The following is a 17,530-nucleotide window of genomic DNA, read 5'->3' as shown; positions in this document are numbered from 1 at the left end:
AAAACTCATGCCTGGTTTATAGATGGTTCTGCATGCTATGCAGGCACCACTCGAAAGGGGACAGCAGCAGCACTACAGCCCCTTTCTGGAACCTCCCTGAAGAACAGTGGTGAAGAGAAATCCTCCCAATGGGCAAAATTTAGAGCCATGCACCTGGTTGTTCACTTTGCTTGGAAGGAGATATGGCCAGATGTACAATTGTATACTGATTCATGGGCTGTGGCCAATGGTTTGGGTGGATGCTCAGGGACTTGGAAGGAACATGATTGGAAAATTGGAGACAAGGATTTATGTGGAAGAGATATGTCAATGGGCCAAGGAAATGAAGACATTTGAGTCTCATGTGAATGCTCACCAAAGGGTGACCTCAGCAGAGGATGATTTTAACAGTCAAGTGGATAGGATGACGCATTCTGTAGAAACCAGTCACCCTCTTTCCCCAGCCACTCCCATCATTGCTCAATGGGCTCATGAACAAAGTGGCCGTGGTGGCAGAGATGGAGTTTATGCATAGGCTCAGCAACACAGACTTCCACTCACCGAGGCTGACTTGGCTACATCCACTGCTGAGTGCCCAATCTGCCAGCAGCAGAGACCAACACTGAATCCTCGATATGACACCATTCCAAGAGGTGATCAGCCAGCAATCTGGTAGCGGGTAATTACATTGGACCAGTTCCATCATGGAAAGGGCAACATTTTGTTTTTACTGGAATACAGGCTTGCCTTCTCTGCCACAATGCTTCTGCCAAAGGTACCATCTGTGGATTTATAGAATGCCTTATCCACCATTATAGTATCCCATACAGCATCACCTTGAATCAAAGGACTCACTTCACAGCAAAGCACACCAGTGGGCCCATGCTCATGGAATTCACTGGTCTTTCCATGTTCCCCATCATCCTGAAGCAGCTGGCTTGGTAGAACAATGGAATGGACTTCTAAAGACACAATTACAGCTCCAGCTAGGCGGCAATACCTCATAAGGTTGGGCAGTGTTCTCCAGGAGGCTGTATATGCTCCAAACCAGTATTCAATATGTGGTGCTGTTTCTCCAATAGCCAGGATTCATGGGTCCAGCATCAAGGGGTGGAAATGGGGGTGCTACCACTCACTATTACCCCTGTGACCCTTCTGTAAAATTTTTGCTTCTTGTTCCCATGACCCTATGCATTGTAGATCTAGAAGTGTTTAGTTTCAAAGGGAGGAATGCTCTCACCAGAAGACACAATTCTGGTTCCATTGAACAGAAAGTTAAGCATACCACCCAGCCACTTTTTGCTCCTCATGCCTGTGGATCAACAGGCAAAGAAGGGTGTTACTGTACTGGTTGGTGCAGTGCAATGAATTTCTTTTGTATGGCCTTCCTTGCCATGGTCTTGTAACTCCCACCCAGGTGATTGGAAGGGACTGTGAAGATAGGGTTATTGTGGCCCACTAAAGGGATTGGTCCGTTTTTGCCATCCCACTGGGCTGGAAGTGACCCATCTCAGAGGCAGGAAAGGAGAGGATCCCACCACCAAGGAAGAAGAGCCAGCATGTCCTTTGGACCTGGGATTCCTGGGCCAAGAAACTCCTGGTACCAGGAGACAGAGAGAACTGTAATACTGAAGATGGAAAGAAGTGGCAGTGGGAAGAGAGACTGGCAGGAGACAGCACAGTGAGCTCCCTGGCCCATGGAGTGAGAAAGATAAGTACCTGGGATGCTTCCGTGGACTTATTGGCAGAAACTAAAAGAGCTTTGTAACACTGGGCCCTGAGTAGGGCAGAGGCTGAGGGGTCAGGGAGATGTGTGCCTGTGGCATGGCCAGAAAGAGGCTGTCCTGATGGAAGAACTGTATCCTGAGCGTTCCTGAGCCTGAATTGTAAACTGTTCCTTCCCTAATAAACCCCATAATCGTGACTATGGTCTGTGAGTTCTCTGTGGCCATTGCAATGAATTCTCAAACCCAGCAGAGAAGTAGAGAGCGCTGTCGGAGGGACGGTTGGTGTCCACATTGATAAAGATGGCAGCGAGAGGAGACATGTCTGACCTCTGCCTCATAGGAATTAGCCTTGGGCTGTTGATCTTGATTCTCCTTCCTGCTTGTGAAGTTAGAGGAGGTCAGATGCCACCTCACACCATTTTTACAGCTGGTGTGATTCATCCTGATTACAAAGAGGGAAATCATATTAACATTACATGATGGAGGTAAAGAAGAGTACGTTTGATTAAAGGAGACCTCTTAGGACGTCTCTTAGTACTACCATGCCCTGTGATTAAAGTCAATGGAAAACTACAGCAACCCAATTCCAACATAACTACTAATGCCCAGACTCTTCATAAATGAAGTTTTGGGTCACCTCACCAGGCTAAGGTGACCAGCTGAAGTGCTTGCCAAGGGTAAAGGGAATACAGAATGAGTGGTGGAACAAGGTAGTTCTAAATGCCAGTTACAACCATGTGACCAGTTTCAGAAATAAGGATTTGTTATGAGTAACGGGTATGAGTCTTCCTTCTTTGTATGTGTATATTAAATATTTTTTTCTTCATCACTTACCAAATCTAAAATGTAAATGGGGCTAGTGCATTTTCGGTTATACGTATGTTAGCTGTATTATGTTAGGCACAAGTATAATTTAGTAATTGTCTCTATTTAGAAATTTTGTATGGCTTAAAGAGATGTGTACTGGCTTAAGGAGATGCGTATAGGTGCCAAGTAGACAAGAGGTGGACTGTGATGGTTAAGGTTGTGTGTCAACTTGTCTGGGCTGTGATTCTCAGTGGTTTGGGAGTTATATAATGATGTAATTTGGCAGTTATGTAATGATATAGTTACCCTCCATTTTTTGATATTGTGTAATCACCTCCATGATATGATTTGATGTGATCAGCAAATCAGTTGCAAGAGGAGTTTCTGGGAGTGTAGTCTTCATCCAATATATATGGACATTATACCACAGTTCACTGGCTTTTGCTTGCTCTGGATCCTGCATCCAGCTCTCATCATCTGACCTCTGGTTCTTGAGACTTGAGCCAGCGGCCTAACATATTACCTGCTGATCTTGGGATTCCTTGGCCGCCTCAGCCTGTGTGAGTCAGCAGCCTGCTGATCTTGGATTCATCAGCCTCCATAGCCCATGAGCCAGCAGTCTGTTGTCTGACCTACTGATTTTGAGTTCGTCAGCCCCTGAAGCTATGTGAGTCAGGAGAAGCCTCCAGCCTGAAGTCTGACCCACGTACACAGGACTTGCCAGCCTCTACAACTGCACGAGCCATTTCCTTGAAATAGATCTCTCTCTCTATATATACATACAGGCATTACATATATGCATATACATACTTCACTGGTTTTGCTTCTCTAGAGTATCCAGCCTAAGACAGTAGTATTCCACTGTATGTATGTACCACATTTTGTTTATGCATTCATCTATTGATGGGCATTTAGATTGTTTCTACCTTTTGGCTATTGTGAGCAGTGCTGCAAAGAACATTGGTGTACAAGTGTATTTTTGAGTCTCTGCTTTCAAGTTTTTTGGGTTTATACCTAAGAGTGGAACTGCTGGGTCATATGGTAGTTCTACTTTTAGTTTTTTGAGGAACCACCACCCTGTTTTCCACAACAGCCATACCATTTTCCATTCCCATCAGCAATGAATAGGAATTACAATTTCCCCACATCCTTGCCAATATTTGTTCTTTTCTTTTTTTAATTTAACCGTCCTAGTGGGAGTGAAATAGTATCTCATCGTGGGTTTTTTTTTTTTTTTAATAATTTTTATTGTGCTTTAAGTGAAAGTTTACAAATCAAGTCAGTTTCTCACACAAAAACCCATATACACCTTGCTACACACTTCCAATTACTCTCCCTGTAATGAGACAGCCTGTTCTCTCCCTCCACTCTCTCTTTTCGTGTCCATTTCTCCAGCTTCTAACCCCCTCCACCCTCTCATCTCCCCTCCAGGCAGGAGGTGCCAACATAGTCTCAAGTGTGCACGTGATCCAAGAAGCTCACTCCTCACCAGCATCCCTCTCCAACCCATTGTCCAGTCCAATCCATGTCTGAAGAGTTGGCTTTGGGAATGGTTCCTGTCCTGGGCCAGCAAAAGGTCTGGGGACCATGACCACCAGGGTCCTTCTACTCTCAGTCAGACCATTAAGCCTGGTCTTATGAGAATTTGGGGTCTGCATCCCACTGCTCTCCTGCTCCCTCAGGGGTTCTCTGTTGTGTTCCCTGTCAGGGCAGTCATCGGTTGTAGCCGGGCACCATCTAGTTCTTCTGGCCTCAGGATGATGTAGTCTCTGGTTCATGTGTCCCTTTCTGTCTCTTGGGCTTGTAATCGCCTTGTGTCCTTGGTGCTCCTCATTCTCCTTTGATCCAGGTAAGTCGAGACCAATTGATGGATCTTAGATGGCTGCTTGCTAGCGTTTTAAGACCTAAGACACCACTCTTCAAAGTGGGATGCAGAATGTTTTCTTAACAGATTTTATTATGCCAATTGACTTAGATGTCCCCTGAAACCATGGTCCCGAGACCCTTGCCCCTCTATGCTGGCCTTCAAAGCATTCAGTTTATTCAGGCAACTTCTTTGCTTTTGGTTTAGTCCAATTGTGCTGACCTCCCCTGTACTGTGTGCTGTCTTTCCCTTCACCTAAAGTAGTTCTTATCTACTATCTACTTAGTGAATGCCCCTCTCCCACCCTCTCTCCCCCCTCTTGTAACCACGAAAGAATGTTTTCTTCTCAGTTTAAACTATTTCTCAAGTTCTTATAATAGTGATCTTATCCAATATTTGTCCTTTTGCAACTGACTAATTTCACTCAGCATAATGCCTTCCAGGTTTCTCCATGTTACGAAATGTTTCAGAGATTCCTCACTGTTCTTTATCAATGCATAGTGTTCCATTGTGCGAATATACCATAATTTATTTATCCATTCATCCGTTGATGGGCACCTTGGTTGCTTCCATCTTTTTGCTATTGTATACTGTGCTGCAGTAAACATGGGTGTGCATATATCTGTTCATGTAAAGGCTCTTATTTCTGTAGGATATATTCCAAGGAGTGGGATTGCTGGATCACATGGTAGTTCTATTTCTAGCTTTTTAAGGAAGCACCAAATCGATTTCCAAAGTGATCGTATCATTTTACACTCCCACCAGCAGTGTAGAAGTGTTTCAATCTCTCCACAACCTCTCCAACATTTATTATTTTGTGTTTTTTGGATTAATGCCAGCCTTGTTGGAGTGAGATACAATCTCATTGTACGTTTGATCTGCATTTCTCTAATGGCTAATGATTGTGAACATTTTCTCATATATCTGTTAGCTACCTGAATGTCTTCTTTAGTGAAGTGTCTATTCATATCTTTTGCCCATTTTTTAATTGGGTTATTTGTCTTTTTGCAGTTGAATTTTTGCAGTATCATGTAGAATTTTAGAGAGCAGTCGCTGATCAGAAGAAATGTCATAGCTAAAAACTTTTTCCCAGTCTGTAGGCAGTCTTTTTACTCTTTTGGTAAAGTCTTTGGATGAGCATAGGTGTTTGATTTTTAGGAGCTCCCTGTTATCTAGTTTTTCTTCTGCATTCTTTATAATGTTTTGTATACTGCTTATGCCATGTATTAGGGCTCCTAAAGTTGTCCCTATTTTTTCTTCCATGATCTTTATCATTTCAGATTTTATATTTAGGTCTTTGATCCATTTCGAGTTAGTTTTTGTGCATGGAGTGAGGTCTGGGTCTTGTTTTCATCTTTTTGCAGATGGATATCCAGTTATGCCAGCACAATTTGTTAAAAAGACTGTCTTTTCCCCATTTAACTGTTTTGGGGCCTTTGTCAAATATCAACTGCTCATATGTGGATGGATTTATGTCTCGATTCTCAATTCTGTTCCATTGGTCCATGTATCTGTTGTTGTACCAGCACCAGGCTGTTTTGACTACTGTGGTGGTATAATAGGTTCTAAAATCAGGTGGAGTAAGGCCTCCCACTTTGTTCTTCTTTTTCAGTAATGCCTTATTTATTCAGGGCCTCTTTCCCTTGCATATGAAGTTGGCGATTTGTTTCTCCATCTCATTAAAGAGTGTCGTTGGGATTTGGATCAGAATTGCATTAAATGTATAGATCGCTTTTGGTAGAATAGACATTCTCACATGTTAAGTCTCCTTATCCATGAGTAAGGTATGTTCTTCCACTTATGTAAGTCTCTTTTGGTTTCTTGCAGAAGTGTACTGTAGTTTTCTTTGTATAAGTCTTTTACATCTCTGGTAAGATTTATTCCTAAGTATTTTATCTTCTTGGGGACTACTGTAAATGGCATTGATTTGGTGATTTCCTCTTCGATGTTCCTTTTGTCGGTGTAGAGGAATCCAACTGATTTTTGTATGTTTACTTTGTATCCTGATACTCTGCTGGACTCTTCTATTAGTTTCAGTAGGTCTCTTGAGGATTCCTTAGGGTTTTCTGTGTATAAGATCATGTCATCTGCAAATAGAGATACTTTTACTTCTTCCTTACCAATCTGGATGCCCTTTATTTCTTTATCTAACCTAATTGCTCTGGCTAGGACTTCCAGCACAATGTTGAATAAGAGTGGTGATAAAGGGCGTCCTTGTCAGGGTCTCTCCATTCAGGGTGATGTAGGCTGTTGGCTTTGTATAAATGCCTTTTATTATGTTGAGGAATATTCCTTCTATTCCTATTTTGCTAAGAGTTTTTATCATGAAGGAGTGTTGAACTTTGTCAAATGCCTTTTCTGCATTAATCGATAAAATCATGTGATTCTTGTCTTTTGTTTTATTTACGTGGTGGATTACATTAATTGTTTTTCTAATGTTGAACCGTCCCTGCATACGTGGTATGAATCCCACCTGGTCATGATAAATTATTTTTTTGGTATGTTGTTGAATTCTATTGGTCAGAATTTTGTTGAGGATTTTTGAGTCTACATTCATGAGGGATATAGGTCTATAATTTCCTTTCCTTGTGGTGTCTTTATCTGGTTTTGGTATCAGGGATATGGTGCCATCATAGAATGAGTTTGGTAGTATTCAGTCCTTTTCTATGCTCTGAAATACCTTTAGTAGTAGTGGTGTTAACTCTTCTCTGAAAGTTTGGTAGAACTCTGCAGTGAAGCCATCCGGACCAGGGCTTTTTTTGTTGTTGTTGTTGGGAGTTTTTTGATTACCTTTTCAATCCTTTCTTTTGTTACGGGTCTGTTTAGTTGTTCTACCTCTGTTTGTGTTAGTTTAGGTAGGTAGTGTGTTTCTAGGAATTCATCCATTTCTTCTAGGTTTTCAAATTTGTTTGAGTATAGTTTTTCATAGTAATCTGATATGATTCTTTTAATTTCAGTTGGGTCTGTTGTAATATCGCCCCTCTCATTTCTTATTCGGGTTATTTGCTTCCTTTTCTGTTTTTCTTTTGTCAGTTTGGCCAGTGGTTTATCAATTTTGTTGATTTTTTCAAAAAACCAACTTTTGGTCTTGTTAATTCTTTCAATTGTTTTTCTGTTCTCTATTTTTATTTCATTTAGTCCTGCTCTAATTTTTATTATTTTTCTTCTAGTGCCTGAGGGTTTCTTTTGTTGCTCTCTTTCTATTTGTTCAAGTTGTAGGGATAATTCTTTGATTTTGGCCCTTTCTTCTTTTTGTATGTGTACATTTGTTGATATAAATTGACCCCTGGGCACTGCTTTCGCTGTGTCCCAAGAGTTCTGATAGGAATTGTTTTCATTCTCATCGGATTCAATGAATTTCTTTATGCCATCCTTAATGTCTTCTATAATCCAATCTTTTTGGAGCAGGGTATTGTTCAGTTTCCAAGTGTTTGATTTCTTTTCCCTGCTTTTTCTGTGATTGATTTCCACCTTTATGGCCTTATGGTCAGAGAAGATGCTTTGTAATATTTCAATGTTTTGGGTTCTGGTAAGGCTTGATTTATGACCTTATATGTGGTCTATTCTAGAGAACGTTCTATGTGCACTAGAAAACAAAGTACACTTGGTGGCTGTTGGGTGGAGTGTTCTGTATATGTCTATGTGGTCAAGTTGGTTGATTGTGGCCTTTAGATCTTCCGTGTCTTTACTGAGCTTCTTTCTGGATATCCTGTTCTTCGCCGAAAGTGGTGTGTTGAAGTCTCCCACTATTATTGTGGACCTGTCTATCTCACTTTTCAATGCTGATAGAGTTTTTGTATGTAACTTGCAGCCCTGTCTTTGGGTGCATAAATATTTATTATGGTTATATCTTCTTAGTGTATTGTCCCTTTAATCATCATATAGTGTCCTTCCTTATCATTTCTGATGGATTTAACTTTAAAGTCTATTTTGTCAGAAATTAATATTGCCACTCCTGCTCTTTTTTGATTGTAGTTTTCTTGATATATTTTTTTCCATCCTTTGAGTTTTAGTTTGTTTGTGTGTCTAAGTCTAAGGTGTGTCTCTTATAGGCAGAATATAGACGGATCTTGTTTTTTAATCCATTCTGCCACTCTTTGTCTCTTTATTGGTGCATTTAGTCCATTTACATTCAGGGTAATTATGGATAAATATTTATGAATTTAGTGCTATTATTTTGATGTCTTTTTTTGTGTTGAGTTTCTTTTTCCCACTTTTTATGTGCTGAGTAAATTTTCTTTATGTATTGTCCTTTCCTCATATTTGTTGTTGTTGATTTTGTTTCTGCTGAGTCTGTATTTTTCCCTTGTGTTTTATGTTGATGAGTAGGATAGTTTGTCTCCTTTGCAGTTACCTTATTATTTACTGCTATTTTTCTAAATTTAAAATTAACTTTTATTTCTTTTTATCACAGTATCTTGCTCTCCATATGGAAGGTGTACAATTACATTTCTTAGTCTCTCTTTATTATTTTAATGTTGTCTTCTTTTGTATAATAACATCGCTGTTACCCTGTTTTGGGTTTTTTTTTTTGTTTTTATAATCTTGCTTTGTTTTTTTGTATTTCCCTGTCTGGGTTGACTTCTGATAGCTCTGCCCAGGGTTCTAGTCTTGGGTTGATACCTGATATTATTGATTTTCTAACCAAAGAACTCCCTTCAGTACTTCTTGTAGTTTTGGTTTGGTTTTTACAAATTCCCTCAACTTGTGTTTATCTGGAAATGTCTTAATTTCACCTTTGTATTTAAGAGACAGTTTTGATGGATATATATGATTCTTGGCAGGCAATTGTTTTTCTTCAATTTTTTAAATAAGTCATCCCATTGCCTTCTTGCCTGCACAGTTTCTGCCAAATAGTCCAAGCTTATTCTTGTTGGCTCTCCTTTGTAGGTGACTTTTCGTTTATCCCTAGCTGCTCTTATAAATCTCTCTTTATCTTTGGTTGTGGCAAGCTTGGTTATAATATGTCTTGGTGACTTTCTTTTAAGATCTACCTTATGTGGAGTTCGATGAGCATCTTGGATAGATATCTTGTCATCTTTCACAATATCAGGGAAATTTTCTGCCAACAAATCTTAAACAATTTTCTCTGTATTTTCTGTTATCCCTCCCTGTTATGGTACTCCAATCACTCGTGGGTTATTTCTCTTGATAGAGTCCCAGATGTTTCTTAAGGTTTCTTCATTTTTTAAAATTCTTTTATCTGATTTTTCTTCAAGTATATTAGTGCCAAGTGATTTATCTTCAAGTTCAGAAATTCTAGCTCCTACTTCCTTATGTTGCTCCTCTGACTTTCTATTGAGTTATCTAATTCTGTAATTTTATTATTAATTTTCTGAATTTCTGATTCCTGTTGTCTATGGATTTTTCCAGCTTATTAAACTTTTCATTATGTACCTGAATAATCTTTCTAATTTGTTCGGTTGCTTTATCTGTGTGTTCCTTGGCTTGTTCTGCATATTGCCTCATTTCCTTCCTGATGTCTTGAAGGGTTCTGTATATTAAAGTTTCGTATTCTGCATCTGGTAATTCCAGGAATGAACTTTCATCTAGAAGATCCCCAGATTCTTTGTTTTGAGAGCTTGTTGAGGTGATCGTGGTCTGTTTCTTTATGTGACTTGATATTGACTGTTGTCTCCGAGCCATCTATAAGTTATTGTATTAGTTTATGCTTGCTTACTGCGTCGTAACTGCTTGCTTTGTTTTGTTTTGGTATACCCCTATGGGTTGCTTGAGTGAGCTAGCTTGATTATTTTCTCCTTTGGAGCTCTGACATTCTGTCCCCTGATGGCTAGAGCTGTTATCAGGTATATCAGTCTAGGAGTCCATTCAGTTTTCTTGTATGAATTCAGCTTAGGTTTCCAGGTAGCTAATATCAAGTGTGTGGTACAGGCTCTGTCCTACAGTCTTAGAGGGGCAGGGGTAATTGGCGTATATACCAGTATCTGATTGCAGCAGGGGTCACACTCTGAACAAGGCAGGGGGCTGAGAATCGACCCCCAAGTGTCTCTGAGGAAAACACGTCTCTGTTCCCCAGAGCATGCTGGGGGGTGCGTTATGCAGAGGGACCATGGGCACCCAAAGTTTGTGGTTGTAAGGACTGGGAGGTACCAGTTATCTTTGGACCCCTGTTGCGGGTGGCTGGGTGACCTGAGTGGAGCTACCAGTCCTTAGGTCTCTGATGTGGGTAGGTGAGGACCTTGCTTAATAGGCAAAGCAATGTCAAACGTCAAACACCCACCTCTCCACCGCACAGCTGAAATGGTTGGAGTTTGCCAACGAGGACCTATTCTTCCAAAATAGGCCCACACAGGTCCATGTAGAAGGGAAAGGTGCTCAAGGTCCATGGACGGTTTATGCCTGAACGGGAGCTGCTTCTGTCCTGAGCTCCCCTGATTAATGGAGCTAGCAAATTATCTTTTCCCCCAGCTGCAAATTTTTTCCTTCCCCAAGGCCAGGAGGATGGCTCTAGGTACTCACCAGGGTCTATCTCAGGCCCAGGGATTCAGCCGCTGAGGCCGACTTTGGGGTGGAAGTGGCGCGGTAAAATATACGCAAGTACTTAGCTTTTGCCAAGAGCGCGCCTTTCTCCTCAGGTTCTGGAGGTGTGAGTGGGCTGTGTGGCTGGCTGCTTCTCCCTGAGGAAACTGCGGCCCATTGCTAGTAACAGCCCGCTGCCACCGCCACTGCAGCTCCAGGAATGGTGCCTGAGGGCTCCCCGCCATTCAGGTCTGGTAACTCCTCTCCACTTCTGAACGGCCTCTTCCTCCCCCTGCCCCTCAGTTCATTGTCTAAGCTTGCCTTTGAAGCTCAGGGCTCCCAGCTTGTCACAAATATACTCATTTCACTTGTTTTTTTGAGTCTTTGTTGTAAAGAGGACTTGCCGGAAGCACCTGTCTATTCCGATCTTGGCTCCCCCTCAGATAAGAATCCTCATGGTGGTTTTGATTTGGCTCAGATGGGTAATGATGCCAAGCATCTTGTGTTTGTCACCATTTGAATGTCTTTTTTGGTGAAACATCTATTCAAGTTCTTTCCTCATTTTGTGATTGGGTTATTTGACTTTCTGTTGTTAAGTTTTCAAAGCTTTACATGTATTTTAATTATTAGATTTTTGTCATATATATGGTTTCTGAAGATACTCTCTTAGTAGGTAGCTTGTTTTTTTCCCTTTTTTTGAGAAAAGTCTTTTGATGAGCAAAAGTTTTTAATTTTTATGGGCTGTAATTTATTTATTTTGTCTTTTGCTATTTGCTCTTTTGTTATTAAATTAGATAATCCATTGTTGAAAGCTAGGCCTGACAGCATTGTCCCTACTTGTTCTTCTAGTAATCTTATGATTTTAGTTTGCACATTTAGGTCCTTAATCCATTTTGAATTTGTTTTTGTGTATGCTGTGAGGCATGGATCCTGTTTCATTTTTCTGCATGTGGAAATCCAACTTTCCCAGCACTAGGTATTGAAGAGACTCTTCTTTCCCAATTGAATGGGCTCATCAGCCTTGTCAAAAATCAGTTGCCCATAGTGTATGGGTTTACTCTGGACTCTCAATTCTATTCCATTGTTTTGTGTGTCTATTGTTGTACCAGTACCAGATACTTGATTACTATAGCTGATTATAAAAAAAAAAAACAAAAAACCATTGCTGTCAAGTCAATTGAGACTCATAGTGACCCTATAGGATGGAGTAGAACTGCCCCATAGGGTTTCCAAGGAGTGCCTGGTGGATTAGAACTGCCAACCTTTTGGTTAGCAGCAGTAGGTCTTCACCATTATCCCACCAGGGTTTCCGTAGCTGTATAGTATGTTTTAAAATCAGAAAGTGCATTGTTCTTCACTTTCGACATTCTTTTAGCTATTTGGGGCCTCTTGCCATTCCATATAATGCTGAGAATTGGTATTCCTATTTCTGTAAAGAAGCTGTTGGAATTTTGATTGGGATTGCATTGAATTTACAGATCACTTTGGGAAGTATTGATATCTTAACGATATTAAGTCTTCCAATCTGTGAACATGGAAGATCTTTTCATTTATTTAAGTCTTCTTTAATCTCTTTTAGCAGTGTTATATAGTTTTCATTGTATAAGTCCTTCACGTTCCTGGTTAGATTTATTCCTAGGTATTTTATTCTCTTTGATGGTATCGTGAATGGAATTGTTTCCCTAATTTCCCTTTCTGTTTTCTCATTGCTGGTGTATAGAAACCCAACTGATATTTGTTTGTTGACTATGTACACTGCAACTTTGCTAAATTCCTCTATTAGCTCTAGGAGTTTGAGAAATAGGTCCTTTTACAGACTGTAAATTGAAGGAAGCAAATTTGCTATATCCATTAAAAATTTAAATCCATGTAATTTTAATCCAGCAATTCCATGAATTAAGGCAAAGCTATAATTACAGGATTGAAAAGGTATCTCACATATACTATTAAGTGAAAAATAATTTGCAAAATAATACCTAAACCAGTTATCCTCGAGTTGATTCAGATTTATAGTAACTCCATGTTTGTCAGAGTAGAACTGTGCTAAAGATCTCCCTCCTGGATTTTGCTCATGTTTTTCTCTTTGGTATTTCAGTCTCTAATTCGGATCCTGGAAACTCCCAAGGGTCATGCTGCTTTCAGAGTCTCCAGCGGATTTAATGGGCTGCTGTCTTTGCTGTCTGACCTGGAGGGGTCTCTCCAAGAACCCCCACTGCAGATGTGGAGGCTGGTCTCCCCTAGCGAGACCCTGGACCTGGTCTTCCACACCCTCTGTGCCATGTCTGCAGCACTGCACCTAGACCCTGTCAACAGTGACTTCTTCCAGAGGAACGGGCTGTTTGAGAAGCTGGCTGAGGATATCTGCCTGCTGGGCTGTTTTGGAGTCCTGGAGGAAGAGGGAGCCCTGCTGCCATCCTGGGTAGACACAAAGCCCAGGCCCTTTGCTGATTTGCAGAGCGCTGCCTTTTCTTCCACCAGCCCATTGCCATCCAGGATACGGACTTGCCTCCAGATCCTCAGCTTTCTGGACAGCATGGCCAGCAGCACCCTCCATCTGTGGTGTGACCTGAGCGAGTCCCCGAGGGCCGGGCTGGAGCCCGTTATGGATGCCCAAAAAAGAGAAGCTGGCAGTAGCCCCAAAAGCAGCTTCCAGCGGTGGGCAGACCTGGAGGAAAGGTAGAGCTTTGATTCCTTCTTCTGAAATCAAGGGTTGTCAGTGTATGCTCTGTCTCCCATTTCTTACCTTAACATCCTGGGCACGTTCAGGGCATATGGAGCCTGGTCCACAAACTTGGGTGTGTAGACATGGTGCATGACTTTATTTTCGTTAAATCAAGTTAAATCTGACTCTATGCTCTCCCACCCTGAGAACTGGCAGAAAATTCAATCTCAATCAATACAGGGCTAGGAAATTGCTGTTTGGTCACATAAGAACCAAGGCGGCTTACACGATGCCAAGAAACCTGGGAAGGATCCCTGCTGAGATGCTCACTTTCTGTGTTTGGATCTTTGCTGATGCTGGTTGTCCTGGTGCCTGGGATCAGTTTCCCTGGGTGTGCCTGGGAACCTCCTCCTTCCAGCATCCAACCCAGTCACTACAAGGGAGTGAGATCAGGTCTCGTGACTTGCAGGACACAAATCTCAGCATCCTTCTCAATCATGGGGACTCTTCCTGTTCTTTCTTGCTGCTTGCACTTCCCCTAACTCTTGTCACTTCTGCAGGCCGATCGCCTCAATGAACTCAGAGTTTTGTAAACAACTTTTTAATTTTAACTCTGTAATATAGAATTTCACTGAAGTAAGGGAGGACAAAGAACCACTTTTCTCTTGGAGTGGAATGAAAAATGAAAGAACACAACAGCAATAACAGGCATTTTTTTCATTCCTCTAACACAGTAATGATAAAACACAAATTAATATTGCAATAAATTATCCTACCTACCCCGTTTCCAAGTCATATTGCCTTTGAACACCACAGTGCACTTTCCTGCAAGATATCGCATGTTTTAATTCAAAGAGAGGCCCCGTTTGTCAAACTTCAATGTTGGGGGTTGGTTGGGGTGAGGGATGTATGTTAAATCTCCAACTACCAAGATGATTGTGTTTTTCTTGTTTCATTGGTTAATCTGGTAAATTAATTGTTTTTCTAATCTTAAATTCCTGCATAAACAAGGTTGTTCACAATATATTTATTGCTGAATTTGATTTGCTAAGTTTTAAAAGGACTTAACAAAAATCTATGTTTGTGCCAGAGTTTGGTTGTTAACAGTCTTTTCCTGACTGTTAATTATGCTGGCATCATAACAGGAGTTGAGGAGCGATTCCTCTTATTTTCTGGAAGAGTTTATGTAAAGATTGTCTATTCCTTAAATATTTGATAGAGCTTGACGGTAAAATCTTACACACCTGGTATTTTCTTGTGAGATAATTCTTGTGAGAATAAGTTTCTCTTCGTTCTTAAATCACTTTTGGTAAGTTTATTTTCCCATTTCATATAAGTTTCCAATTTATGGGCATGAGGTTATTCACAATATCATCTTAATTTTTTATTCCCTGTTGCATCTGTAGTGCTGTCCCTTTGCTCATTTCTAGCATTATTTATTGTATCTTTGCTCTCTTTCTTCCCCTGCATTTTTGCCAGGGGTTTATTTATTAATGTCTTCATGAACCAACCTTTGGCTTTTTCTGACTCTTGTATATACATTTTCTATTTTGTTAATTTTTGTTCTAATTATTTCCTTCTTTCTCCTTTCTTTGGGTTTACTCTGGTGTTCATTTTCTTAATTTGGGTGGTTAGGAGAGAAATTTTCAGTCCTCCTTTTAAAGACAAATTTCAATGTAAGTACTACAAGTTTTTATTACATCGCATCTTCAATATTATTTAGTAGTTAATATTTTCTAATTTCTCTTATGGTTTAAGTTCACGACTTGACGGCACTGGGTTTGGGTCTGGTCATAGGTGTTTTTGAACTTTAAATGTGAAATGTTACAGAGATCTTCCAGCCATTTTTTTGTTATTGACTTCTAACTTTATCTTGAGAAAATTTAGACTCTATGATACTCATTCTCTGAAATTAGTTGAGGTTGCTTTACAGCCACTAATGTGGTAACTTTCACAAATATTCCATATATGCTTCAAAAGGATCCATATTCTCCATTGCTAGGTTCAATGTTCTACTTATGTCCATTAGATAAAATCTGTCACTGTTTCGTCCAAATATCCTATATTGTTGTGCTTTTTAATCTGGTTGACATGTCAGTGACTGAGAAAGATCTATTAAAAATCTCCCACGATGATGCTGGATTTGCTAATTCCTGCCAATTTTTGTCTTACAAAGATTTGAGGCTGTTAAAGTCGCACATATTTAGAACTTTTATGTCATTTGTGGAATAAAACATTTCATTGTTATATGATGATCTTCTTTATCTCTAGTAGCACATTTTTCCTTAATAACAACTGTTTAATAAGACTACATCAGTTTTCTTTTGGCTAATAAGTCTCCGGAATTTATCTTTCATCTTTTTGCTTTTAACTTTTCCATGTTCTTATGTTTTAGGTATTTCTCTTGTAAACAATATAGAGCTATTTTTGTTTTGTTTTGAATTCTAAAGTAGCTTTTTTTTTTGGCCATTTAGCTGGAGAATGTGCTTTGTTTGCGTTTTTTATAATATATTTGAAATTACTTCCCTTTTGCTATTTTCTATTTGTCCCACTTTTTTCTCTTTTACTTGTCTTCTTCTGAATTACTTAAATTTTTCTTTTAATTTTTTTCATCTATTAGTTGGAAACGTATACTTTCTATGATTAGAGTTTTAGTGATTACCCTGAAATAATTCAACAGGCATCCTCATAATGCTTCAAGTTAAATGTTATTTTTATCCCCTTTCCCATTAATATGTAAAGACTTTAAAACTCTTAAGTTCCATTACCACTTTCTATGATATATTACTCTCATGCAATATTTTACTTTTATCTTTTTTAGTTAACCCATCAAATAAGACATTTTTTATTAGTGTTTCATGCAATGTTTATTTAGGCTTATCTTCATACTTTTCAGTATCTATGTTCACCATTCATTCTTACATCTATACCCTTCTATCTGAGACTATCTGCATGTAGTGCATTCGTTATAATTTTTTTTTTTTTTACTGAGGATCTGTTTGTGCTAAAGCAGGTGCCTCAGTGGCACACATGGTTTGTGCTCAACTACTAACTTAAAGGTTGGTGGTTGAAACTCATCCAGCAGCAAAACAAAGGCCTGGAACAAAACCTTCTAGAGTAGTTCTACTCGCTCACTCGCAGGGTATCCATGAGTTGGAATCAACATGACAGCATGGATTTGGTTTGTTTTTTGTTTGTATTAAACATTCTTGGTTTTTATTTGTTTGAGAAAGTCTTCATTTTATTCCCATTTGATGAAAGATAGTTTTTCTGTGTACACATTTCTCAGTTAATTATTTTTTTGCATTACATAGAAGGTGGGACTCTGTGTTTTGGTTTTCATCATTGTTCTCATTGTTCTTCTTTTGCACATGTGTCTGTCATTTCCCGCTGCCTGCTTTTAAGATCTGCTCATCATTCCTGTTCGGGAGTTTTATGTGATATGGCTTGATGTGGATTGTATTTAAAACGTACTCTGCTTGAGATTTGTTGAGATTTCTAAATCTGATAATTATATCTTTCATCAATTTTAGATATCGTCTTTATTATCTCTTTTCTGTCTTTTATTTATTTATTTTTCCCTTTATATCCTTCTGGAATTCCAATTGGATGCCTGTTTTACTTTTCTATTCTATTGTCGATTTAATTTCTCTTTCACATTTTCCACCATTCTCTCTCTGTGCTGTGTTCTTGTTGGTTTCTTTTGCTCTCACTTCTTACTCATCAAATCTCCTTTCACGTGTCTAATCTGATGTTTAATCTGGCCATTTAGGTTTTTTTTAATTTTAATGATCATATTTTACATTTTTAGATATAATGTTTGGTTATTTTCAAATTAACTTTATGATTTTATAGTCTTTTTCCTTGCTTATGTTTGCCTGTCTTTTATTTCTTCAAACATATGAATCATAATTATTTTTTCTTCTGTATCTTTTAAGAGTCTGATCTAACAATATGTCGTTTTTGTGGCTGTCATTGAAGTGACTTGTTTCCTTGTATGATTTACGCTTT

At 39.4% G+C, this 17,530-nt stretch overlaps 1 protein-coding gene across 18 annotated transcripts in view; it reads left to right on the top strand.

Annotated features, from left to right (window-relative positions):
- The window catches only part of WDFY4 (WDFY family member 4), a 415,213-nt gene that overhangs the window by 82,471 nt on the left and 315,212 nt on the right, over nucleotides 1-17,530 (top strand). For 17 of the 18 annotated variants that reach the window (XR_010318150.1, XR_010318152.1, XR_010318151.1 and 14 more), the window contains one exon: nucleotides 12,953-13,533. Coding sequence is in view for 14 of the 18 variants with exons in the window: in XM_064269860.1 (XP_064125930.1) it covers nucleotides 12,953-13,533 (581 nt within the window). In the remaining 4 variants the exon portion in view is untranslated. Of the gene's footprint in view, nucleotides 1-12,952; nucleotides 13,534-17,530 lie in introns of those variants that run through there. The other variant, XM_064269865.1, reaches the window with a different exon arrangement.

The sequence above is a fragment of the Loxodonta africana genome, chromosome 16 (assembly GCF_030014295.1).
Source record: "Loxodonta africana isolate mLoxAfr1 chromosome 16, mLoxAfr1.hap2, whole genome shotgun sequence".
NCBI classification, from domain to species: domain Eukaryota; kingdom Metazoa; phylum Chordata; class Mammalia; order Proboscidea; family Elephantidae; genus Loxodonta; species Loxodonta africana.
This window is presented reverse-complemented; position numbering and strand designations above follow the sequence as displayed.